This window comes from Zosterops lateralis, assembly GCF_965231275.1.
Source record: "Zosterops lateralis genome assembly, chromosome: 6".
NCBI classification, from domain to species: Eukaryota; Metazoa; Chordata; class Aves; order Passeriformes; family Zosteropidae; genus Zosterops; species Zosterops lateralis.
The window spans coordinates 46,781,117-46,804,490 of NC_139761.1; the positions used below are offsets into that span (position 1 = coordinate 46,781,117).

Genomic DNA, 23,374 nt, shown 5'->3' on the forward strand with positions numbered 1-23,374 from the left:
TTCCAAAAGCTTGATCCAAATTTCAGAGCAATCGTGCCCTGTCAGAGGTCTGGTCTGGAGGGAAACCACTGTACTAAAAGCTGTGACTGCTTGTGATTTGTTCTCCTCTCTAACCTGAGCTTCTCGCGTTACTTCCAGCTTTAGCTGTAGGAAGGATTTCTGCACCCTCCCTGCCTGAAACGCTCAGTCACACACATTTGAAAAAGCTGCTCAGGTACGTCCCTGGCACGTCTGGGTCTGGGGTTTGTTGCTTGTTGGTTGGACAGTCCGTGTGGCTGCTGGATTGTCACAGCTCACTCTCTCTTCCTCCCCTCTGGGTTTGTCACTGCCCCCAGCAGTTCTGGGAAAAGCAGGTGCTTCCCACATGGCACACCCTGGCCAAATCCAGACCTGGCCCCTCTCGGGTGCCCTCTCCAGAGCTGTCCTGCCCTGGCCAGGCAGGGTTTCCCACCAACAGAGGCCCTGAGGGGCAGGCACCGTCCGCCAGGGAGGGAAGGCAGGAGGAGACCTTCTGGAATGTTCCCCGGTGCCTCCTCGGCATCAGGGATGCTCTGGCGAGGTGAGGGTGGCTGGGAAGCCTCTGCCCTGCCAGGCAGCACCCAGGCAGCAGCCATACAAAATGTGCTGTCATCTAGGAAAAAGCCAGTGTGTTTATAGGGTCTTTGGGGAATTCACTGGTCTGCTGAAACTGGAGAGGAGTGGAGGAGCTGGCAAAGATGAAAAGATGAGGAGAATCACAAGTGCTGCAGGATTTGGTCTCTGTAATACTGGAAACCCAGAACTGGGAAGTAGCTGTATATCATTTGCATCTCTGTAAGTGAAAGGATGTGCTGGGCTGCAGTGTAAGGGGAGATGGGATTTAAGGGCACTGTGGCAGCTGATACTTTTTCTGATTTGCTCTACTCTTTTCAGCAGTGTTCATGAACTTCTATGATTGTTCATTTCTCCTGTACTATGCACAATTAGCATCACCAGTACTGCTAATTATGGTCTTCAAAAGCTATAGAAGAAAATAACGATTTTGCAAAGTGGAGGACCTCATGCTTAGGGCCTTCCCACATTTATTCTGCCTTTTGTTTTGGCCATATTATAACAGTCTCTTGCTACGTGGTGTAATATTACCATCTGTAGTGCATGGGGGGGCTGTGCTTCTCACCAAATTGAGTTTATATTTAAACTGTTGTCCACGAAACACCCTTCTTCTTTTGTAGCTTAAATCTGACAACAAGTAGTAAATGTAGCTGGGGATTTTGGTCTGCCTCTGTGACTGAGGTAGTTGGATTGTCTGTGCTGCCAGGTAGGGGCTACTGTTCTCATCCAAACCCCATTCCAGGTGATGGCTGATGAGATGCTGTGAGCTGTGCCACCTGCACTTCATTATCTGACCTTCTGAGCTCTGTAGCTCTTTAGTTCTCTTGGAGAGCCCAGCTCTTTAGACTCAGTAGCTAAAAAACTTCCTGCATTTAAAGTTCATCTGTCTGATTTCCTCTGGGTGAAGCAGCGCAGGCTAGGACCTTCCAGGAGTAAATTGAAGACAAGGCAAGTGTGAAATACTCCAGTTGGCATTTTCTGTTTGTCTGTTTTGCAAGTGGATGTTAGTTTCAGCACATACATACATGAAAAATGTGTTTGTGCTTAAGGTGAACAGTTTTTAATTGAGCCAGTACCTGACATGTGCTATATAAAGCCATGGTGTATATGCATCAAATGAGCAGCTGAGCCCATAGTCAGGAGGGTGAATCTCATTGCCACAGGTCGGTCTGGGGGCTGAGAAAGAGATTGGTTGTGTTGGAGAGCACTAATGCAAATTGTCCAAGCTTTGCAAACAGTGTGTGACAATTTCCTCCGTAGTCAGGCTGGCTTTAATGAAAGTGATGGATGCAAATGACTGAGCTTTAATGGCTCTCACTGGACATAGGCAAAACCAGCGTTTATAAAGACTGTGAAACTGCGTGAGGCCTCTGGGTAGTGCTAATTCTGTGCCCTCTGTTACAAGGTATGACTTCTTTCCTAGTGATGCAGGCAGTGCATTAAACCCATCAGGCTCGGACATTTTCATAAATACCGCAGCAGAATGCCCACAGGGATTGTGTTCTGTAGGGAAGTCTGCAGGACTGGTTTCCTTTGCCTCGTTTCCGCTGTATACAACCGATTGTATGTGAGCTCCTCTTAGAAGGACAGAGTGTTTTGGTGAGGAAGAGATTTAGCTCTGAGTTTCTTATTATAGAAAACAACAGGGAGGGAAGAGAGAGACACTTGTCTAAAAACTGGAAAGTATCTTAGTTCTTTGTTGTACCCTTTAATCTTCTTATTTTATTTAAAACCACTCCAACAGCTGCAGCTCCTGCTTAATTTGGAGAACAAAACCGTAGTAGTTCAACTATCTAGGGATACTTGAGGCCACAAATGGAAGGGAAACCCACATCGAGGGCAAGTCCTTTCTTCTTCTAAATGCACAATTTATTGTGGGGGTTATTTTTAGTGCTGTAATCTCACTGAGTGCTGCTGAGAGAAACTGTGCCAGGCAGGCTTTGAAGGGCTTGAGAAATGGGATTTCCTGTTCCACCGGCTCAGCGCTGACTCTTGCCATTGTCAGGAGCTATTATCGCCTACTCCCAGCCAAAGGAGATAACACAGCTTCAAGGTCAGGGAAGACACGAGCTTTCATCAACGGCATTAGCAGAAGGAAGAGTTTGCTTGCAGCCAGGGTGGGTGTTTCTGGTGTAGCCAGAGACCTCTGCCTGGGCAGAGAGGTCCACCCCTGGATAACAAAGTCACACAGCAACCGAGGCTGGAAGGGACGTGCTTAGAACAGGCTGCTCATTGCTGTGCCCCTCGGGGTTCTCAGAGCCTCCAAGGTGGGCACTGCACAACATCTCTGGGCAACATATTCCAGAAACAGCTGCCTGGGAGAAGAGAGAATTTATTTCTCTGCTCCACAGCTTCTCGTTGACCTGCTCTTTGTTGTACCTCCTATCCTTCTGCAAAATGTTCTCTCTTATGTGGACATTCCTGGGTCTGGAAGGCAGTACTGGCCTAGCCCTGGGAATGGGACATATTTCTTTCCATATTGTCCAGAAGAGAAGGAAAACAGGTTGGTCTAGGGAAATAGCAAGTCTTTGTATAGGAAGCACTTCTAGGTTCTAGAAGAAATGTCAGAAAAAGCAGTTGTGTTTACTGTAAGGGCTCATAGGCTCTTGAGAAATATTCACATTGAGGCAGCGGATTCAAATTGCAATGTCTGTTCTGGATAGTTCCTCTTGGGTCATCCTTGTTCTCAAAGGAAAATCAGATTTTGGAATGGATGAATCTAAGCTGAAACAAAGCAGTCCTGACTCACACTGGAGTTACCTGGAATTAGATTCCAGGGGTATGCTGTTTGTGACAATTGCCTTGGTCAAGTCTTGTTATTTATGAGATGCACAGTTGGGGTAGTGATTTCTCTCCTGCCCGAAGCAAATGACTTTGATAGTCCTGGTCTGGTTTATTGAATCGTGCTGCTCAAAAATTAGGTGCAAGGATGTATCAGGGAATGTATTGGAGCTACATTCATTAGGGATGCTTTGAGGATATGTGAAGAGCCGTTTGTAGGACTAAATAACAGCTGGAATCCTGGCTGAGACCTCCCTTCACTTCATGGGAATACTCATGAACTCCAGTTCACAGAGGGCTCCTGATCTAAACTCTTGTGCGTAAGTGCAGTGTAGGAAGTTGTTCATCTCTGCCCAAGAGCCTTCAGTTTTAACACCAAGTTGCACAATAAGAACAGAAATAGGCATGGAGTAGGTAGGGCTTTGTGTTTACAGAAGAGCTTAAAAAAAAAAAAAGCCTTGGGACTAAACTCCAGTCCTGGCTATGTGCAGTTTTAAGTTTGCTGCTTTTATCCTGTTTCTAGCCTGTGGGGCTTGGTTTTGGTTAGTGATCCAAACAAGGGCCAACTGCACACATTTACTTAAAAAAAAATAGTTCTAAAAGCTGTTCTGCCAGATATGTTTGGAAGTGTATGGACTGTGGTTCGTACAGAGGTGTGAAAGCAGATACCACCCTGATGTTCAGTTTCAGTGGAGTTGCACTGCAAATTTGCTTAAGCAAAAGGGTTGAAAAAGGAGAGCCTGACAGAACGGTTATCCAGGGTGAGAACTGCTGCCAAAAAATCTCATTTGGGAAAGGGGAATAAAGAGCTTTTGTCACCTTAACATATATTGCCCTGTAATGGGAAGGGCTCACTACTTTTTGAGCCTTGTGTGTAGCTGAATTTGGTCTCTGGTTCATTGTCCCCAGGCTGTGTTAATGTGCAGCTCCTGCTTGCATTTTCCTGCTCTGTCTCTGGGGGGAAGGGACAGAGTCAGCCAGAACACACAGAGCAGCACTGGCCAGTCCAATATGAAAGTTTTACCACAGTCCCCAAGGTGTGAGTGGCAGTGGGTAGAACCAAATGCTGTGGTGTCACTTGGAAGTACAAACTGTGTGTTTTGCATGGATTTTGCACAAATCTAAACTTCCCAGGCTGCCTGTTGCTTCCACAGTTGCTGCTGCTCTGCTTTTCACAAGAGAGAGGTGGAGAAACATTTTGTATTATGCAAAAATCCTGTAGAGAGACAGAACATGGTGTCACCCACTACATCCTGTGTGATGTGACGAGGCAGTTGTGCTACAGAACTTTTGTGCTGGGCCTTGTACATTGCCCTGCTGATTATCTGGCATGGAGAACAATGTCTAGAACACAGGCCCTTCCTCAGAGAGGACAGGGCAGCAAAGACACTGTCTTTTCTCTTTGCTTCCCAAAGACTTTTACAAGCTGTATCATGTGCCAGCTGTCAGTAGTGCTGTGCAGAGGCAGGAGAGAGAGGGGTGGATAAGCCTCTCTCCAGCCTGTGTAGCTTCCATGTAGCTTTGCAGAGACACGACAGCATTCACTTGGTGTGACAGGGTCACAGCTAAACCTCCCAGTCTGCAGGAGGGGAAGGACCAAACACAGCCCTGTCCTGCTCAAAGGGAAAGGTCAAGTAGAGCTCAGTGCCACAGGAGCCTGGACAGATAAACACTGTGGCATGTTATTGAGGTGCATTTCAATTGCAGATGAAAACCAAGAGTCTGTTGTGGTACCTGCAGCAAGGGACAAGCTTTCCCCATGTAGGTGTGACAGACAAGGAGAAGGAAAAGAGGTGTCTGTTGTCCATTTCATACAGATTCAGGAACTGAGATGAAGAGCAATTCAGTGATTCTCTCAAAGGAACTCAGTGGCTTGAGCTGAAATTTGAATCCAGATCTTAATCTGGCAACAGCACATTCCAGTGACCAGGTCTGCAAACCTCCTCAGTGGCCTGTCCCTAAGACAGGATCTTTCATATCTCTGCACATCACTTTAGCTCTTTTCAGATACGAAGGCTCCATTTCTATCTTTGTTGATGAAAGGAAAGTTGTTTTGGCATTTTTTGTCTTTCTTGTGGGATAGCACCAAGATCCAGTGTGGTATCTGCCAACTGAGAGACTGGATCATGCAGACTGTCCCAGTTTTGCAAGCAGCAAAACAAGCGCCCGCATTTTGGAAGCCAGAGTCACACAATTTGCGATTAGTGGGAAATTCTGAGCTCTCTGTCTCTTTGTCTACAGGGACTTTTATGAGTGTCTGTTCTTACAAGTGTTCTTTGACATCAAGTAACATGGGAGCACAGGCTGCAATTTTTTCCTTACTTGGAAAACTTAGGGGTTCATTTACAGGCTCTTTCTCCCCTTCCCATTGTTGCTTGTTTCTGCAAAACTTGTGAAAAATTTCTAATTGAACCAAAACTCCTACCTGTCTTCCAGGCTGGTTGAAATCAGGCAGCAGTTCAAAAAATTGGGGTAGGCAAGAAAAAAGGACCGGCGGACGGAGTCTTGCTTGAGTTTAATTCATTTTTTGACCCCTGGCTTTAAAAAGAGCCCATGTTTTCAGTTCTTGGGCCAGAAGACTTTCACTGCAAAATAAAGCAGTGCTGTTATGAAGGACCTGAGCTCTTTATCTGAGAAGCACCTGTATCAGAAATGAATGTTAATCCAGTAATAACATATAATTACACAGTTCTAATGGGGGCTTTAATCTCTCTTCTCCAGATGTAGTTTTGCTTTTGGCCTTCATCAGGGAGATTATGATGGAGCACAGAGGGCTTCTAATCCAATCAAAATTCCTTGATGGATTGGAGTATTTGTTGTGCTTTCACATTTCTGCAGTGGTGACACCACAAGATTAACTTCATTCACAGGGTTGGTATCTTGTAAGTAAATTCAGTGTACTGGTTTGATGCGGGCAGAAGAAAGCGGAGGGCAGGATACAAATGCATTCTGTATCTATCTCTGTGCTGCACAGAACTGCTTGGGACCAGGCTTTGGGATTCAAGTGACACCTTGCAGTCTTCTGGTGCCTCAGTGCTGACTGTGTGAGCTTGAACAGATCTGCCTTAAGCCCTGAGCTCCAGTAGTGCCTTTGTAATTGAAAATCTTCTGTGGAAGGAGCTTTACCTGTCCAGCTGGGAACTGTGTGCCTGCTTTCTTTTGCCTTACAAAATTGTGTAGAGATTCTTCCCAAGTGTCTTGGCTTCAAATTGAAATTTCTGTTTGGCAGCAGGATGCTGACAAATGCTGGTTTGCAGTGCCTGACTACCTTCTTGCTATCCACTTCCTGATGTCATCCTCTGGGAGTGAATGAGGGACTCCACACACAAACTTTTTTTGGTAAATACATGCAAATTCAAGGGGAAAAAAGATTAAGCTTTTTTGCTCTTCTGCAGACCATGTCACTGGTATAATAATGAATCACCAATTATGTATTGAGGTTTTGATGCACATCTTTTTTTAATATTTGCTCAGAGCTACCCATCCTCACATGCTCGGTTTGTGATGCTCTGATCACATCACAGCATCTGCTCTGTAGATTTCACTTAAGCCAGTTTAAAGCAGTTTTAAACTGGTGTTGTGGTTTTGAAAGCAAAATTAATGAGAGGCTCCAAGTCAGAGATATAATTTAATAAGAAGAAAGGTAAAAAGGTAAAAGTAAAATAAAATAAATACAATAACACAAAGGATCACTGACAGGGTCAGAATACAACCTGAGCAGGATGGTGGAAGCAGTCCAGGTGAGGTGCTCTTCCTGAAGCAGTGATCCTGTAGAAAGGTCTGGGAGCTCTGGTCCTCTGGGAATCCAGTGGATAAATGCCCCCTGCACTGTCCCAAATCCCAGCTTATATCCAGGTGAGAATGCTTGGCTTCTCCCCTTGGGCAGAGCACCTCACAATAGCATGAGAAGTGTGAAATGTGTCCTTGATAGCCCATTAACAGAGATAACTCCTGGAGGGAGTTACCTGTGACTCATGGGCCATTAGCAGGAGACACCCCAGAAGTCATTAGCAGAAAACACCCCAAAGGCGTTAATGGGCCATTAGCAGAAAAGGCAGGGGGCTTGGGAAAACACTAGCCCACCTGGTTTCAACAGTTCATGAATATGGTGATAGAATAAATACTTTGTGTACATCCTACACTGCAACCCAGGACAACTGGTAAGATTATTCAAATATGTGTATTATTATTGGTGCTCTCTCAAAAATGTTCTTAAAGTAGCTGAAGTTTTCACAGTTCTGCTGTAGTGGGTATAGCTAGTCTTCAGCTACGATTTGTCTTCTGCTTCTTGTATTTACTCCTGCTAAGACAGGTTTTATAGACACAAGGATTCAAATTAACCTTCCTAAATTGTTGAGTGTCAGTAAACCTGGACAGAATTCTTTCTGTTACAGGTTTTACATAGATTTCTTGTAAATATATTGGGTTATCCCAATAGTGTCACTTTCCTGTTCTGGATTATGTTTTTGAATAGAACCAAGCATAGGGTTCTTCTTATGAATAAAAGTAAATTGTTTAGTGAGATTAATTTCTGTATTAAGAACTATTTCATTATCTACTGCATGTGACATGAGAGGAGGTAGCTCTTCTACCTAAGTTTGGATGCTTAAGAACAGAAAGAATATAAGAATATTCCTTGAGATGATTTATGGGATTAATCCTATGGAAATCAGGTTTTTGTGTTTGATACTTTGTCAAGTGCAATTAAGAGGTGGGAAACAAGTAATTTAGGAAATTTCATCTACTTGGAATCAGGGCTGTCAAGTAGGAGCCTTTCCTGAAGGAATTCAGCACACACACACAGGATCAGAACAGGCTATAACCGCTGTGTGTCCCTGCAGGTTTGGATGAGTCTGTGGTCCGGGAGAGCTGTGCAGATTTTCTTCTCTTTCCCAGACTGGGGATTCACCTCCAGCTCCTGCACTGCCATTAAAGCCCTTCAGAGAAGACCCTGGTGTACTCCATTGGTTTAGAGTAGGAGTTAAATTAGTGGCTGGTGCCCAGGACCAGTTTGTTTTCCCTGTTTAGGTTTCCTTTCAAAGTCCTTGAGGGCAGGACTTGCTTCAGGGCAGGTGTCATCTAAGCCTTACTGATGTCAGGTTGAAGCAGTGGTTTCACAGAAGCTGAAATCCTCTGTGAGGTGGCATTTGCCCTTTCTGTATCTGAGCTGATGTTGCAGAGGGTTGCTCTCCACTGAGCACAAAGCCTGTCTAGCCCAGGCTCTTTCTGTTCTTTCTTTTGAATTATCCCAGAGACCATTAAAAGGAGGAGGAGGTAGTTTATGTGAAGGACCCTGCACCACTTTGTGAGAGAATGTGAGATACCTGCACTAGTGGTGTGTGGGAAAGTGCCAGAGCATTTTAATGCCTCCTTTTTAGAAATAATGAAAATAATAAGCAGATAGCAATGTAAAAATGAGTTTAGCTAGTGCTTTTAGTGTGATGGGGTTGTTGTTGTTGTTTTGGTTTGTTTGTTTGTTTTTGTCCAGACAAAGCTCTCTGAGTGTTCTTTCATCTGAGTGCTTGGTCACAGCAATTTCTGTTTTTTCCAAATCACATGCTAACCTAGCTTTGAAAAGTCTTATTGTTCATGTCAGCTGTCACAACCAGAACAGTTCTGTCCATGAAAAGAACAGAGACCCCATTAGGACACTGAGGTTTTTCTGCCAGCTGTTTTGTGTTTTTCTCATGTTATATCATCAGTTCATTTGGAAAGATTTTGTTGTACTGCATGCAGCTTATCGTGTAAAGATACAGATCTGTCTTGAAATCCTTCAGGTACTGGGTTTAAATTCAGGCCCTGGTACTGGCACAGCAGCACAGATAACTCAGCCACACTGAACCCTGTTGTGACTACTGACAGCCACTGGGCAACAGAACTACATTTAACCTGCCTGGTGTTGCCATTTGTGCTACAGGCACAAACATTGCTTTCATTTGTTTAGTACGTTTGAATAGAACAAAACAACAACCTACTCCTCTGTCTGCAGTTTAGATAATGGGAGAGTATTTCTGGATTTGAGTTCTTTCTTGTTAACAGCTGAAATGGTGAGCTAAGGATTGGCTGGGACAAGTTCCATGATGGATGTGAGCTAAGGCTTGTGGCTTTGATGAGATCAGCATGCTTAGCAGGCTTCATAAAGCTGGCTTGTTCTTTTATGGGATGACTTGTTTCTGTGGAAGTCCTTCAGTCTCCTGCTGATGTGCACCTGGCAGCACCCATCTTTAGCCCCTGATCACTCCCAGGAGCATCCTGGCAGGCACATGTTTAGCCAGAACTGGTGGTACCTTGGAGCCATCTCTTTCCTCAGATCATCTCATTTTTGCTTGAGTTTCTTAACTCTCTTGGTTAAAGAGGTTGTTACTCACATGCAAAATGAGTGTGCTCTGTGGGATCTGAGACTTGTAACTTTCTGCAGTTCCCAGGCAAGGAAGAGGGTCATAGCTCTGATTTTGCTGGGTTGAAGTAGAAGATGCCTGAATGAATTTTCAGCTTACTGCTTCAGGACCTTTCATAGGGCTGGGGTGAATCTGCCCCTCTGATCTCTACACAGCTTCATTCCCTTGAGGGTAAAGTTGCACGTGGCTGTTTGTGCACAAGATGTGGTGGCACTGTTGCTGTGTCCTTTCCCTGAATGGCCAGAGGTAGCACTTGTGACACACAAGCTGCTGACTTTGGTGCTTGCTTACCTGCTGCTGGTGTTTACTCCAGATGGCATGGATAAAGAAATTATTTTCCTCCTGTTTTTATTTATAGGCACTGAGGCTTGGATTTCCTACAGATGCTGCAGCCTCAAAGACTCAGGGATAATGACAAAATAGGGGAAAGTTTAAGCTTGATACAACATTTCACCCTATAAATTTATATATGCTATAAACCTAGTAGAGTTTGGTTGTTTTTCTGTGGTATTTTATTTATTTAGTAACACTCAAACCATGGTGTGAGCCGTCAAGATCTTTGGGGATGAGGGGCATTGAATGTAGGGTAATTTAAGTTCTCTCTTTCGTTCTGACAGCACTTTAAACAATTTACAAAGCATATTTAAAGCAACAATATAATTTCATCAGTGTTAGAAGGCCTAGGCCTGTTAGTCCCAGGTGAATTGAGGATCAGTGCTCACAGTGTGGGCATTGGTGATGTTCTAAGCATGGGAGGAAGTCACCGACAAGCTCTGAAGGCTTAGTGGCACTTTTGTATCTAAAGTTTCTGCAGTGTAATTCAGTAACCACTGAGAACCCTGGGATGCCTTCAGGCTGAGCTTTACAGTAACATTTACTCCTGACAAGAACAACACTGGAGTTGGCATTATTTCAGTATTTTCCTTATTCCCACTGCTAAACCCAACAAGATAGGCCACACTAAAATAGGATTCATTATTTGTGTTCTTGTTAACTGCTTGTAAAATATAAAGTGATTACCCCAGCAGATGAAGCGCCCGTGCTTTCAGGAATATCAAATGCCTGCAGAGTGGAGCTGGGACAGCTGCCATAAACAACAGCAGGCTCTTCCAGAGGTACCCTGGGACTGCTCTGCTCTCCTGGCAGCTGAAAGGTTTGCTGCTTGGAGCCAACACATGCATTCCCAGACTTGCTACAAGGTTCTTCCAGTTCCCCTGTGGGAAGCTAAGGCACAGTCACCCTTGTGTTGGACACAGATATCACTGTATTGTGATTGGAAATTCAAGAGTTGGAGCCAGGTCAGACTTTCCAGGGTTGAACTGCCTCTTGTTCAAGTCAAACCTTTCTCAAATGCTTCAGTTCTAAATGGCCTTTGGGAGAACACAACTGCAAAGCAAGTAAAACCAGGAAGATTTTGAATTACCAGATGTCACTTGGGTTTGAATGGTTGTTTCTTGCTCTCAGTTTCTTACCTTGAACTCTCCTGTGTCCTCAGGGCAGGCAGCAGAGGGGCTTGACCAATGGCACTGTTCTGATGGCTTCTGATGGTCTCTGGTTTTCCCTCCAGAATTCAGTGCAGGGAATTGCCATGGAAAGGCTCACATCAGCATGAAGGGAGACTGAATGGGAATGTTTGTCTGGATGTAGGGGGGAAGGAGTGCTCTTGAACAGCCTGTGTTAGCAGCACCCAGCCAAACAGGTCAGTGAGAATGCAGCACAGCTGGAAGGAACCCACAGTTCAGAAACAAAAAATACAGGACAAGTCTGGCATCACGAGGTTTGAGCTTGTTTTCAGTCCCTCCACCCAGCCCTCATTCCTCCTCTTCCCTTCTCCCGTGCTCATGCCTTTTTGATTTTTGCTCTTTTTTGTTGCTTTTATGACTTATTCTTTTTCTCACTTGTCATTATCTATTGTTGCTATTGTGCTCTTCTTCACAAGCAGTTTTCTTGCTTATGCTTTTTTTTTTTTTTTTTTTTTTTTTTTTTTTTTTTTTTTTTTTTTGTCCTTTCCTGCTCATATTTTGTTTCTTGTGGGGGTTTGGTTTGGTTTGGTTTTGGGTTTTTTTGTTTGTTTTTTTTTTTAATTTCACCCCTTGGTTGAGCTTTTCCTTTGCTTTTTCCTTTGCACCTGTTCTACCTCCCTCTTCTCTACTGCCTTTTACTACAGGTATGGACTTCATTCTGGAAAGCCTTCTCAGCTTTATGCCAGGTCAGTTATTAATCATTCACAGGCCTCAGGTAATGACCAAAACCAGTAGCAAACAATTGTCACAACTTTGACAGAAGAACAAGTGCAAGCAAAATCTGGCATTTTTCCAACTGGAAACAGTGACTGCAGAATTCAGTGAAAACTTGAAGGAAAGAAAGGAGTACCACTGTCCAGATATGTCATCCAGGTAGAGTTAAGGCCTGGCCTAAGCTCTAACTGGGAGAGAATTCCCTAGACACGTTTTAAAACAAGGCTCTTAAGAATCTTGGGTTGAAAGACTAATTGAACCATCTAATAACTGTTCTCTGAAATTCCCTCAGGATAGGGACGTTTTAAACACAGCAAACTGCTGGAGTACTTCAGTAACAAGAACTGGGACTGCATCTGATTACTGGGAGAAAAGGTCACAGTACCATCAGTGCAGAGGAGGCTTCCAACAATGCTCAGATTTAATTTCTTGGAATTCTGAAAAATACTTAAAAATCACAAGACAGCACTGGTGAGACCATGGAGGGTGCAGAGACTGCCTAGAGAGGCAGCCTGGTCTAAGAGATGCATAAGCAGCTGGAGAACAAAAAAGGATCCTGGAACGACACGTCTCTTGTAGATAATTACGCACAAAGAGATGGTGGTAAGGTACATGAAGAGCCAGCTATAAAACACTAATATCAACTTATGAATAATGCCTATTATCATATCATCATTCACACTATGGAATTGTTACAGCAGACCTCATGTTTGAGATAGAGACAGGTCAAGCCACTGACTCCTGTCTAATAATGTGAGAAGGTCCCGGTTTTTTCTTTATAATTCAGCCACCCTGATCTTAAATACTTTGGACTTTTGACTGCAGCAACCTCCCACCAGAGGGATCTTTTTGCAGCCTCTGAGTGCTGGTTATTTCCTGCTAGAATATGACTGCAAGTATTTCCTTGCTACCTCTCACTGCAGGCTGTCACCCAGCTCAGCTTTGACTGCAAACTCTCCCTGCAGGGCCCAGCTGCAGACCCAGACTGAGCTCACAGCAGATTCCTCACAGCACTGATTTTCAGGAGTCTTCTAGTCTTCCCAAATCATTCCTTCAATACTTTTAATTCCTTTTTCCTCAGGATCTTCCCCTGGCTAGCTAACCCATTTTTTTTATCATAACACAGCTGTGACTTATCGGGGTGAGTTTGTCTGTAACTTTTTCTTCTTAAAAAATCTAAAATCTGAAAAGGTTTAGATAATATATTCCAAACATTCCTGTATCTATAGCAGTAAAATGAAACAAAACATTGAACAGCTTACCTGTAAAAGTTACAATAACTCAAATTGAATAACACTTAAACCTGGTATAAATGAATTTTGACAGCAATAAAGCTTAACAAACTCTGCCCTAAAAGGACTTTTTATTAATAAATTATAGCTCAGTTATTACCTCAGTAAAACAGAAGGTGCACTTAAGAAAATGCAAAATTAATAATTATTAATACCGAATACAGCTGTGATCTATATAAAACTGGAACAAAACATTGTCTAAATAATACTGTAACTTAACAGAGATTAAATTTACAAAATTAACTTAAAATGAGCAAGGCTAAGTTCTATTAACATAAGGTAACAGCATTATATTATTGGACCTTAGGTAAACATAACTGGAAATTAGTATCTTTAGAAGTTATAAATACAAGAAAGTGTAGCTTATTTTACTGTTATTAACACAAAAAGAAAATGAAAACGTGAACAATCCTAAGAGAAATAACAGCATGATGCTGTACTGCAGGGATAAAAGTTGCAGCAAGCATATTAAACTTGTAAGTAATTTAGTTATGAGAAAAACCCATGGCAACTGCAAATTTCATAGAAACAGAAATAGTAAGACTTTTTAAGTGTGCAGGGTTACTGAAAAAGAATTTAATATAACGGGTAATTTGGCAGACTGCTGAACAGCTGAGAAGTTTCTTGTGATTGTATTTTATGTCATTTCATCTGGCACATTTGTTAACATTCTTGTTAAAGAAATCAGGCTGTGTTGAAATCTTTGATCGGCTTTCTATGCCTCCAGCAACTGTAAAAAAATAGAATTCAGTCAGAAAACTAAATTAACTTAAAAGAACCCTCTATCACCAGGTTTTCAAGGCCCACAAACACAACGTCTAAAGCTTTATTGCACAGAGGTGGTCAGGAACCCCTGACTGGGGCGGGAGGGCTGAGCCGCCCGCAGGGAGAGAGGAGGGGAGGGGAAAGGGACCCCGGGCGCTGCCACCTCGCAGCCGCTGCGGGGACAGGAGACAGCAAAGGAGACAACAAATAGATCTGCAAGGATGAGATCCCGGGCTCTGCACTCCCGGGGCTGCCGCGTCCCCAACACCCGCAGGGGAAAATCAACACAGAAACCCTCTAAAGGCTGCGTACAGCAAAGGGGGGAAACACGGAAAATACAGAAAAGGCTGGAAAGGCCCAGAGCGCTGGCGGCTCCCCGTCCCGCCGCGGGCCCGGCAGAGCCGCCGGGGCTGTTGGAAATCCCGGCAGGGCCCGGCCCCGGAGGCGCGGGCAGGGCTGTGCTCCGGCCCCGCCGCCCGCAGAGCTCCGCGTTCCCCGCGGGGCCGCGACCCGAGCGGGGCCCGGGGGCTCCGGGGGATCGAACTCCCCGCCCCGAGCGGGACACGGGGCCCGCCGGAGCCTTTTCGCGGGGGCGCCGCACGCGGGTTCCGGCCCCGCGCGGCCCGGGCGGAGCAGTTCCCATGCGGAGCAGTTCCGGGCGGCTTTTTGGGCCGCCGAGACGCCCCGGTTTTACCCGGTTTGAGCTCCCGTTCCGGGCCCCGCCCCGCGCAATTCCCGCCGGTCCGGAATTCCACACTCAGGGCGCTCCCCGGGGCGGCCGCACCGCCCCCTCCCGCCGTGTCCCCCCCCGCCCGCGGGTCCCGGTCCCGCCTCCCCCGCCCCAGGCGGCGCTTCCCGGGGGCTCCGCTCTTGTCTGTCTGTCTCTGTGTCTGTCTGTCTTTGTCTCGGTGTGTGTTTCTGTGCGGCCCCGGGCTGTCCCGGTGTGTTTGTGCCGTCCCGGAGCCTTTGGCTGTTTTGTGTCTCCGCCGCTGGAATTCCCGTTCCCGCTCTGTGGATCCGCTCCCGGCCCCGCAGCTCCTGTGATGGGCCAGCCCAGAGCCCCTTTTCTTCACTGGGGAAAAGCCAATTCTTTACTGCCATCACTGATTTTACACAGTTTTCACAGACCCCGTGTGCAGCACCTACCAGCTGGTGGTTTTCTTAATGCATTTTCTGAAGGTGATTTGTGTGTCTGGGCTAAGAGTGGGGTTGTTCATGGTTTTCCTTTATGAGTTTTCATGGAACAGATCTTACTGTTCACACAGGTGCATTTATTTTTCAGCCCATGAACAGGTTGGTGTGTTAACAAACCTTTCATACCGAGATTGTTTTTGCATGGGAACTTGCCAATTGCTTAACTGCACTTAGAAGAGATGATAGGCTAGTTATTAATTTAATAGAGCAGGCCTGATTTTATGAGGCCTTTCTTTTATAATTTTTCTACCTGTCACAACACAGATACAGTACTGATGTAATACTGTATCCAGAGATGCTGTAATACAGTATTTGCTTCAAGTTATCCAGGAATCCACTGCATTAACAGGAAACCTGCCCCTCTCCAAGTGGTGCTTATCTTCATATTCCCTTGGGGGGCAATTCCTAGGGCTACTGAGAAAAGCAAGGAATAATTATAAATGTAAGATCACAGGGTGGAAAACAACCCATTACTTACAAAGCTGGCTGCCAGCAGCCTTCAGTGGTGGAAGGGAGGCTGTAGGGGTGAAATCTGGTGGTGACTTCTGACGCTGCACACACACAAAAACAAAGCTTGTGGCTGATAGATTTGTTTTTATTATTATAGAACAGATGAACTAAAATAAGCCAACAATATAATTTTATGCCAACAGCCATCTTTCTAGCACAGGCGGTGACTGACTCAGTTATACCCTTCTCCCCCCCTCCCCGGGCCTCTGTCCAAGGGAAAGCAAACGGTGGTGACTCTTGCACATGGTTTTGGACTGCAGTGATCCTACTCCTGTTACCTGTGCAGCTGTGCCTGGGAAAAGAAGAGGCAGGGGAGCAGAGAAAAGAGTATATATGTTGTAGGAGCAATAAGCAGAAAGGTTTGTGGATCCTCTTGCACGTTCACACCTTGTGACCGAGTAGATGAGACAACTGGAGAATCTTGCCCACTTTGAACATGTAGCAAGCCCCTAGTTGCTACTCTAGTCAAGCCAGGAGTTTCTTCCCATTCCAAGCTAACAAAGGGCAAGATGCACTCAGTGGGGGAGCTTTTGGCAGGGTAAGGGGCAGTCTATGTAAAACCAAACCAAAAAACCACCCCCACCCCCCACAAACAAAAAACCCCAAAACAAACCTGCATTTTAAGCCACTTCAAAGTAAAAGTTACTTCTTATAATATAATAGATACTTTTTAAATGGCAGGACCACCATCCTAGAAAGACCAAAGGGCTTGCACTCAAGACCAAAGAAAGAAAAACAGAAAACCAACCAATCAAACAAAAGAAAAAAACAAAACAAAACAAAAAAACAGAACAACCAAAAAAAAAAAAAACAAGAGTGGCCCCACTCTCAAGCTTGGCTCTTCTCTAAAAACAGCACTCATCATCCATCTGAATAGGTAAAAGGAGGAGTGGACAGTAAATAAAATAAAACTGGTGCAACTTCTTGCCGGCTGGCGCATTAACCCAAAGCTCCGTACAGCCCCGTACGACTGCACGTCCTGCGTGGTGGCAGCATCTCTGCGGTCAGCTTTCATCGCTGTATATGCCCGTATGTATATCTGAACATATACATACACATACACACAATAGATTATATTGTTTATAATGTTAGTTTGGGTCCAGGAGGAGGGCTCATCTCTCTTTCACATGGTTCTGTGCTCCTGCGCTGTTGCTGCTCCCGTTGCCGCTCCCGTTACTGCTGCTCCCGCTGCTGCTGCTGCTGCTGCTGCAGAGGACCTCCGTGAGGTCGTCCATGATGGTGGTCTCTTTAGGGTCCACGAGGTTGAACTCCCTGATGAATAGGATAAAGTGTGTGTAGAGTGTGTTTAAATGTCCGTGCAGCTCCAGTGCCAAAGTCTCCTTAAAGTGTGAGGAGTAGATATGGGCCAGCACATGGAACAGGTACTTGCAGATCTTCTTCACTAGGGACTCAAATGAGTTAGGGAATTCCTTGCCTGAAAGGAAGATGGAGAAACACCATTATAGCACCAGCTGCTCACTGTCAGCCCCACAGCAGCATCTGGGTAAGAGCAACCAGCCCAACTTACACAGCAAACAACCTGAGGGGCTCTTTTGACAGGAATCTGGGGGACAGCATTAAGCATTTTCATTTGAAGTTAAATTTGAAATCTTAAAGGTTCAAAATCAGGCAGCAAGTGTAGTTGTTCTCTAAAGGCACTACCTTTTTTGTTACTGGCTGTAAAAATGAGAGGTTCTTCTGTGTCCTTATCTAGTTTGTCCAGGAGTGGGTTTTCCCCTGGAACACCAATTCAGAAACCCTAAAATGGAAGCCAAGGTACATGGGCCTTGATGGAGTGCAGCAGTTTGTACATAACTTTATATAACTTGTTCCCTCATTTCATTGTTGAAATTCTATCAAAGGGGAAAGAAATTGCCTCCTTCCAGATCAAGCTGCTTATTGTAAGCAAAGGCTGCTAGCCTAACGTTTTCTATACTGTAATGTCCTATATTGTAATGTCCTAGTTTCCCAATTACCTGTTGAAGTGGTCATGAAGCCAGCTGCTTTTAGTTCTCATTAAGCCCACCTACAGTAGCTTCAAGTTTCTACTTTCTACCCCTTAACCAAAGGCATTGCATGTAGCAATCTTGTTAGGATACAAATTTGAGTTAAAATTACTTTGCTGTTGCTTTTCAGCTCTTAAAAAATCACATTCTTATTTAATCTTTGTATGGGAAAGATTAACACTCTGAGAGACAATGCAGAGCCTTGGGCAAAGAAAGCAAGCCACATTGCTGCAATCCAATTTATTACCCACATTTCTTAATGCATCGAGGCTCTAATGGAAGTAGTAAAGCCACACAAAGGTTGAAGTTTGCTATCAGCACTGTATTGAACACACAAATGCTGACTCTTTTCAGAATTTTATCTTCTATAAACCCAGGCTAGATCATCTCAAAATGTCTGAAGAAAAAGAGGTACTGATGATGAGATACAGGCCAAGGGATCAGGTTTGTGAGACTTTCACCCCAATTCAAATACCGAGTCTTTGGTATGTAAGTCTTTTTTTACCACAAGAACCAACCAAACTTATAATTTTCCTTCAAAAAAACCCCGAACAACCAAACTGCAAAAGAAACATGCAAAGAAAGAAAACTATATATAAAAAAACCAAATCAGAACCCATCAAACAAAAGTGAGAAAGCTGTCTGGTAGTCATACACATGAAAGCCAACTTTGACTTGGCTGATGGCAGCCCAGAGAGCCCCAGGGAGCGGCCGTACCGTATTTTGTTGGAAAGACGTCCTCATCTGTCACTAGTTTCTGCACCGAACTCATGACGAAGTCAACGTACTGAGGAGCAGTGCACTTGATCTTCTTTCCCCGCTCATCATACCAGTAGTACTGTCTGTGGAGAGAAGGGACAGTGTCACCACCTCACATTTTGCCTCTTCAGCTGCTCCTCCAACAGGCTGTGTCCAAGTAATACAAAACAACAGCTGCTACAGAAGAGATTCCCTTCTTTCTGCATCAAAGAACTTGAAATTATGTTGGCTGATTCTCTCTCCCTATCAGTCTAGGCCAGAGTGCAGGTGGCAGTACCAGGCACAGAAAGCCTCGCTGACAAAGCTCCAAGGGGAGTAATTCTGCTGACTGAGTGATAACTCCTTATCCATGACGGGTTTACATACAGTCTGTAGAACTGTACAGAAAAGCATTACAGAACTATATTTAAAGGGCAACAACATTGCACAGTGATGAACTGATGGACTCCTGATGCTTAACCTCAGAGAGCATACATTAGTTCTGTAGTGCAATGCTGTGAAAGAGTCAGATGGTGGCTCCAGAACACCACCTTTTCCAGCCTGGGCTCTCCAGCACTGGCAGTGATTCCAGGTGTTCCAAATCCTGTTCCAAAATGCAACCCGGAGGAAGTTTTCAGGTCCCTTCTGCACATCCATACCAGTGCATCTTTGACCTCTGCTCCTCATTTACAGTTACAGACTCCTCCAAACACCTGAATTTACACGTGATTCTGCCACTAGTGAATATTCCTGAAGGATCTTAACAGGAGATGGATACTAGCCCTTCAAAAGCAACCATAATTAAATCAGTAAGCCATAATCATTTTGATTAACTGCAGCCATCCCTCAGGTGACAGACAATCTGAAGGCTACAAACAACTAAATGTTACTTTTTTAAAAAGTCATGGTTAATTAAAGCATCTCTAACTGCTACCAAGAGCAGCTACCAACTGGATTAGGCACACAGTGTGAAATGTTTTACAGATAAAGAATTTACCTTCCTAAAAAGGAAAACACTTTTGAAGGTTTTTTTTTCCTATGTCACATTAGACAAGCCTTGAGTTCCTGTTTATGAACTTTTCTTCAATTAGTCTAAGCTCAAGGCACAGTCCTATATCATTACAGGGCTGATAATTCCATTCTACTGGTCTTCCTCAATGACACTGCTCATGCCCCAAGCCATATGAAAACAAGACAAAGCTGCAGAACTACGTAGAGTTAATTCAGGTTAGGAGAAGAAAGGCAACTACAAACTAGTTCTGCAAACATTAATGCTTTAGAATTTTTCTTTCCGCTCCTTTCCACTATGTAGTACTTGGTCACTCTGTCATTTACTAGAGAGACAAGGACTGACTGCAAAATTGCCTAAAAAGGTGAGTGGGTGAAAACAGCAGGAGTCAAAAATTCTTTCTAGAGCTATGTCAGGCATCAAACACAGTACTGGGGCCCTTAGGCACAGACTGTCCTCTTCACCACTGCTCACTTCCTTTCTACAATCCACCTCTAAGGAATTACACAATGTAATGCACCAACACAACCTTGTATGTCTACTCCTGCAGTGAGACACAGTCCCAGGCAATTCAGCCTTATTTTGGGTCTTAAGACAATGCTTGTGACCCAGAGCAGAGGCAGGCTGCACTGTTCTACCCCAGCAGTTCTCTGGTGCTGCAGGAATCCTCAACTGCAAAACAGAAAGCAGTTTAGAGTTGCCCTTAGGTGCAAAATTCAGTGTTGATAATTGGATTTTAGTCAAAAGAAACAATTTGACAACTGCACAAGTTTACTTATATTCTCATGTAAGTGAATAAATCTGCTCTACCATCCCACTGCCTATCCTTTCTGCCTTCCCTTGAAAATTAGGAAATGAATTATGCAAAACTGGAATTAAACAGAAGAATCATCCACAGTAAGGGGATAACTACAAGGAGTATGCTGTTGATTAGAGCCATGTGTTTTTCTCATGTTCAGGTGCTGTTGAACAGATTTCACAGCTCTCAGGGGAAGAGAGGAGCCCCTGACGTGCCATGAACATCTCGCACCTGGTCGTGGCCTCCACCCACGCTGGAGTTATCTCCATGAACAGGATAGGAGCAGTCTGGGGCCATGGAAGGGCTCACTTGGGCACAGAAGCCTAATTGCATTCCACCACTGGCACTGTGACAGCACAGTCCCATATTAGGGAATGGATGGGAAGCAGAAAGGACAAGAGGATGAGACTTAAGGGCACTTTTCAAAAAGCTGCAGAATTAAATCTCCCCAGTATGGAGAGTATGAGGAATCTGCAGCTCCGTTCTAAATCCCAGGGAGAAATGACTATGAGTTTACCAGAGACGAGCCTGTGATGCAAATAATGAAGCATAACACATGTGAAATCACAAGTGAAATCACAATGCTGCATCTTAATATATGTACTTTCTCCCTTTTCCTCTAAAACATTCTGGGCTGGTGTTGATGACACAGAAGTCAAGGCAGAACAGAAATTACACCAATATGCAAAAAAAGCTTCAGGAAGGAGGGAAAAGCATATAATGTGCAAATTATTTTGCCTGGAAAGGAGACAGTCCTGCTAGAAATACCAAAAAACAGGCAACACGAAGAAGGCAGGACAGAAAGCCAGAGGTAGTATAATGCTTGTGAGCAGCTGAAACAGCTCTGATGGTTTCACAGGAGCTAAGCAATGTTTGGATGGCAGAGAAGAGAAAGGGGGCATTGTGTAAAACCATATAGCTGGGGGAACTTAAATGTAAGAAAATGTAAAACTTACAAGTCTGACTTAAACACTCTAGGAGGAAATCCCCTCCCTATGCAGAGACACTAAGGGCAAGGTAAACATGAGAAAGGAGACTAAGATTAGAAAAAAATGAGTGATAAGTGTTATCAATTAAGGGATTTCACTGGACCAAACTGTTTTGAAAGGTGGGTTTCCTGAAAGTTTGCATCCATCCTTGATTTCTGCCTCAGGAGTTTTGTAGACTCATCCTTTTATGTACAGCACTTACATAAGCTCTGATTTAGTACACTCACTGCAGCACTTTGAGGAGTTTTACCCAAATGTCAGCTAGAAAACCAGTTTATACCTCAGGGTGCTTTAAAGCCGGTTTGTGTAATAATAAGCTATAAAGCATACTAAATTTTAATAGCAAATACTCTGTTGAAATATAGTATCTCCTTTACAACAACTGATAAACATATTAATGAACAAAATTAAGTAATTCCCAAAGTTATATTCATTCACCCTTGTTAACAAGTTTGAGGATAACTGGCCACTATGGTATTTCTCTTGGCATTATCCCACCTTGCCAGCAAATGCTTCCATCTGTTCTACACTGAGACTAAGTTTTGGTCAGATGTCTCCTAGTGACCGTAAGCAGAAATTCTCCTCACTGTGTGCAGATGGCTCTGCTATCTCACATATCTGACAGAGGGCTGAAAGCTGCATCTGTCTGCAGTTTGTCAGTGGGCCACAGCTTCTCTCAGATGTTAAAACCTTACCTCAAATATTTAACTGCAACCAGTGCTTATTGTGCCAGCAAATAATTTAAATTTAGGACTGGGTACTTGCAGTGCAATTTAAATGTCAAGTAACTTGACAAGCAACCAGTTCCTCAATAGTTACTTGAACATCTCAACTATAAATAAAAAGAGCCTTTCTTAGGCATGGCCAGAATGGTGTGATCCAAAATGTATCATCAGGAACTGAGCAGGGAAAATAAAAAGGTGGAACAGAATGCAGACTTTCATATGGAACTACCCAAGAAATCAGCATGAGAAAAAAAGGCAAACTGCACCTTAATTCCAAGGTACTGTAACTCCATGGCAATCTTATATAGCCAGATGCTATTTTATTCCAAAGGACAGGAACAAACAGATCATGGCCACAGAAGGCTAAGCCTGGAGTGTCCACTAGATTAATAAGCAACTGACACCAGTGTTTAGGTGTCTCTCTTTATACACTGGAGATGGTCCAAGGCACAAGGAGCCACAGCAACTGGTGCTTCTCCAACACGACAAGCACATCCTTAGCCTACCAGAGCTAGGAAAGGCAGAACACAAATATCAGGACTTGGAGAACACAGATATGAAGGGGGCCCACAAAGCTGAACTGTGCTGAGGTGTGCAGGCAGCTGATTTCACCTTGGTGGCTTTTTCACAGACCCACACACTTGTTAGAAGCAAGCAGCCTCCAGTTTGCAAACATGAATCAGCCACCTGCCCCCAAGTACAGGAAGGTACTGAGGTTGTTATGAGTTAGCTACACACAAAACTGTTTCAAGTCTTTCACCCAAGTGTAGACATGCTTCCTGTTATTCCCAAATAACACAATTTTTCAGTTTTCCAAAACAAAGGATAGGAACATTCTGCTATCAGTCCCCACCACTAAAAATACAAGCTACAGCTGCAGTCGCCTACAGGCACTTCCTCTCTTTATTCTGCAGCACAAGGTGCTTACAGAGAACTCTTGTTTAAGGCTCACTAGAGCAGAATGGAGCAACACTAATGCAGGTTCCCCATCACCTTTTAGCCACTACTTCCCACTAGCCAAGTGGATAAACAGTTAAACTCAGTGCTTGGGACAGCCAGAGCTGCACTAGGAATTTAAACATGAGCAAGCCTGGGAACGAGAATCAACAAAATACTCATCTTACTGCTCACCATTTCTTATTTAGAGACATGCTGTCTCCTTTTGATAAAATCTGGTCCAGCAGAGATTTATTACTTTCTCTTCCAGCCTGGTTTCAAAGTCTCTAGCATGGCCTTTAACTGACAGTTATCATTCCAACTTTTACATGCAAAAATACCCTCCATACACTTTGCATGCTTCTGAGTGCTCTCAAAGAAAGCCCCTGATATTAATTTCAAGT

The 23,374-nt window shown here is 44.2% G+C and overlaps 1 protein-coding gene across 5 annotated transcripts in view; it reads right to left on the reverse strand.

Annotated features, from left to right (window-relative positions):
- Positions 1-15,786: 15,786 nt before the first annotated feature.
- Positions 15,787-23,374, reverse strand: part of MOB2 (MOB kinase activator 2) — a 109,541-nt gene continuing 101,953 nt past the window's right edge. Inside the window, exons 4-5 of one of the 5 annotated variants that reach the window (XM_083864375.1) lie at positions 18,492-18,616; positions 15,787-17,203 (exon numbers count right to left, since the gene is read on the reverse strand). In XM_083864375.1, coding sequence (XP_083720501.1) covers positions 16,881-17,203; positions 18,492-18,616 — 448 coding nt within the window. In that variant the 3' untranslated portion in view covers positions 15,787-16,880. The remainder of the gene's footprint in view (positions 17,204-18,491; positions 18,617-23,374) is intronic. The other 4 variants (XM_083864376.1, XM_083864378.1, XM_083864379.1 and 1 more) reach the window with 4 other exon arrangements.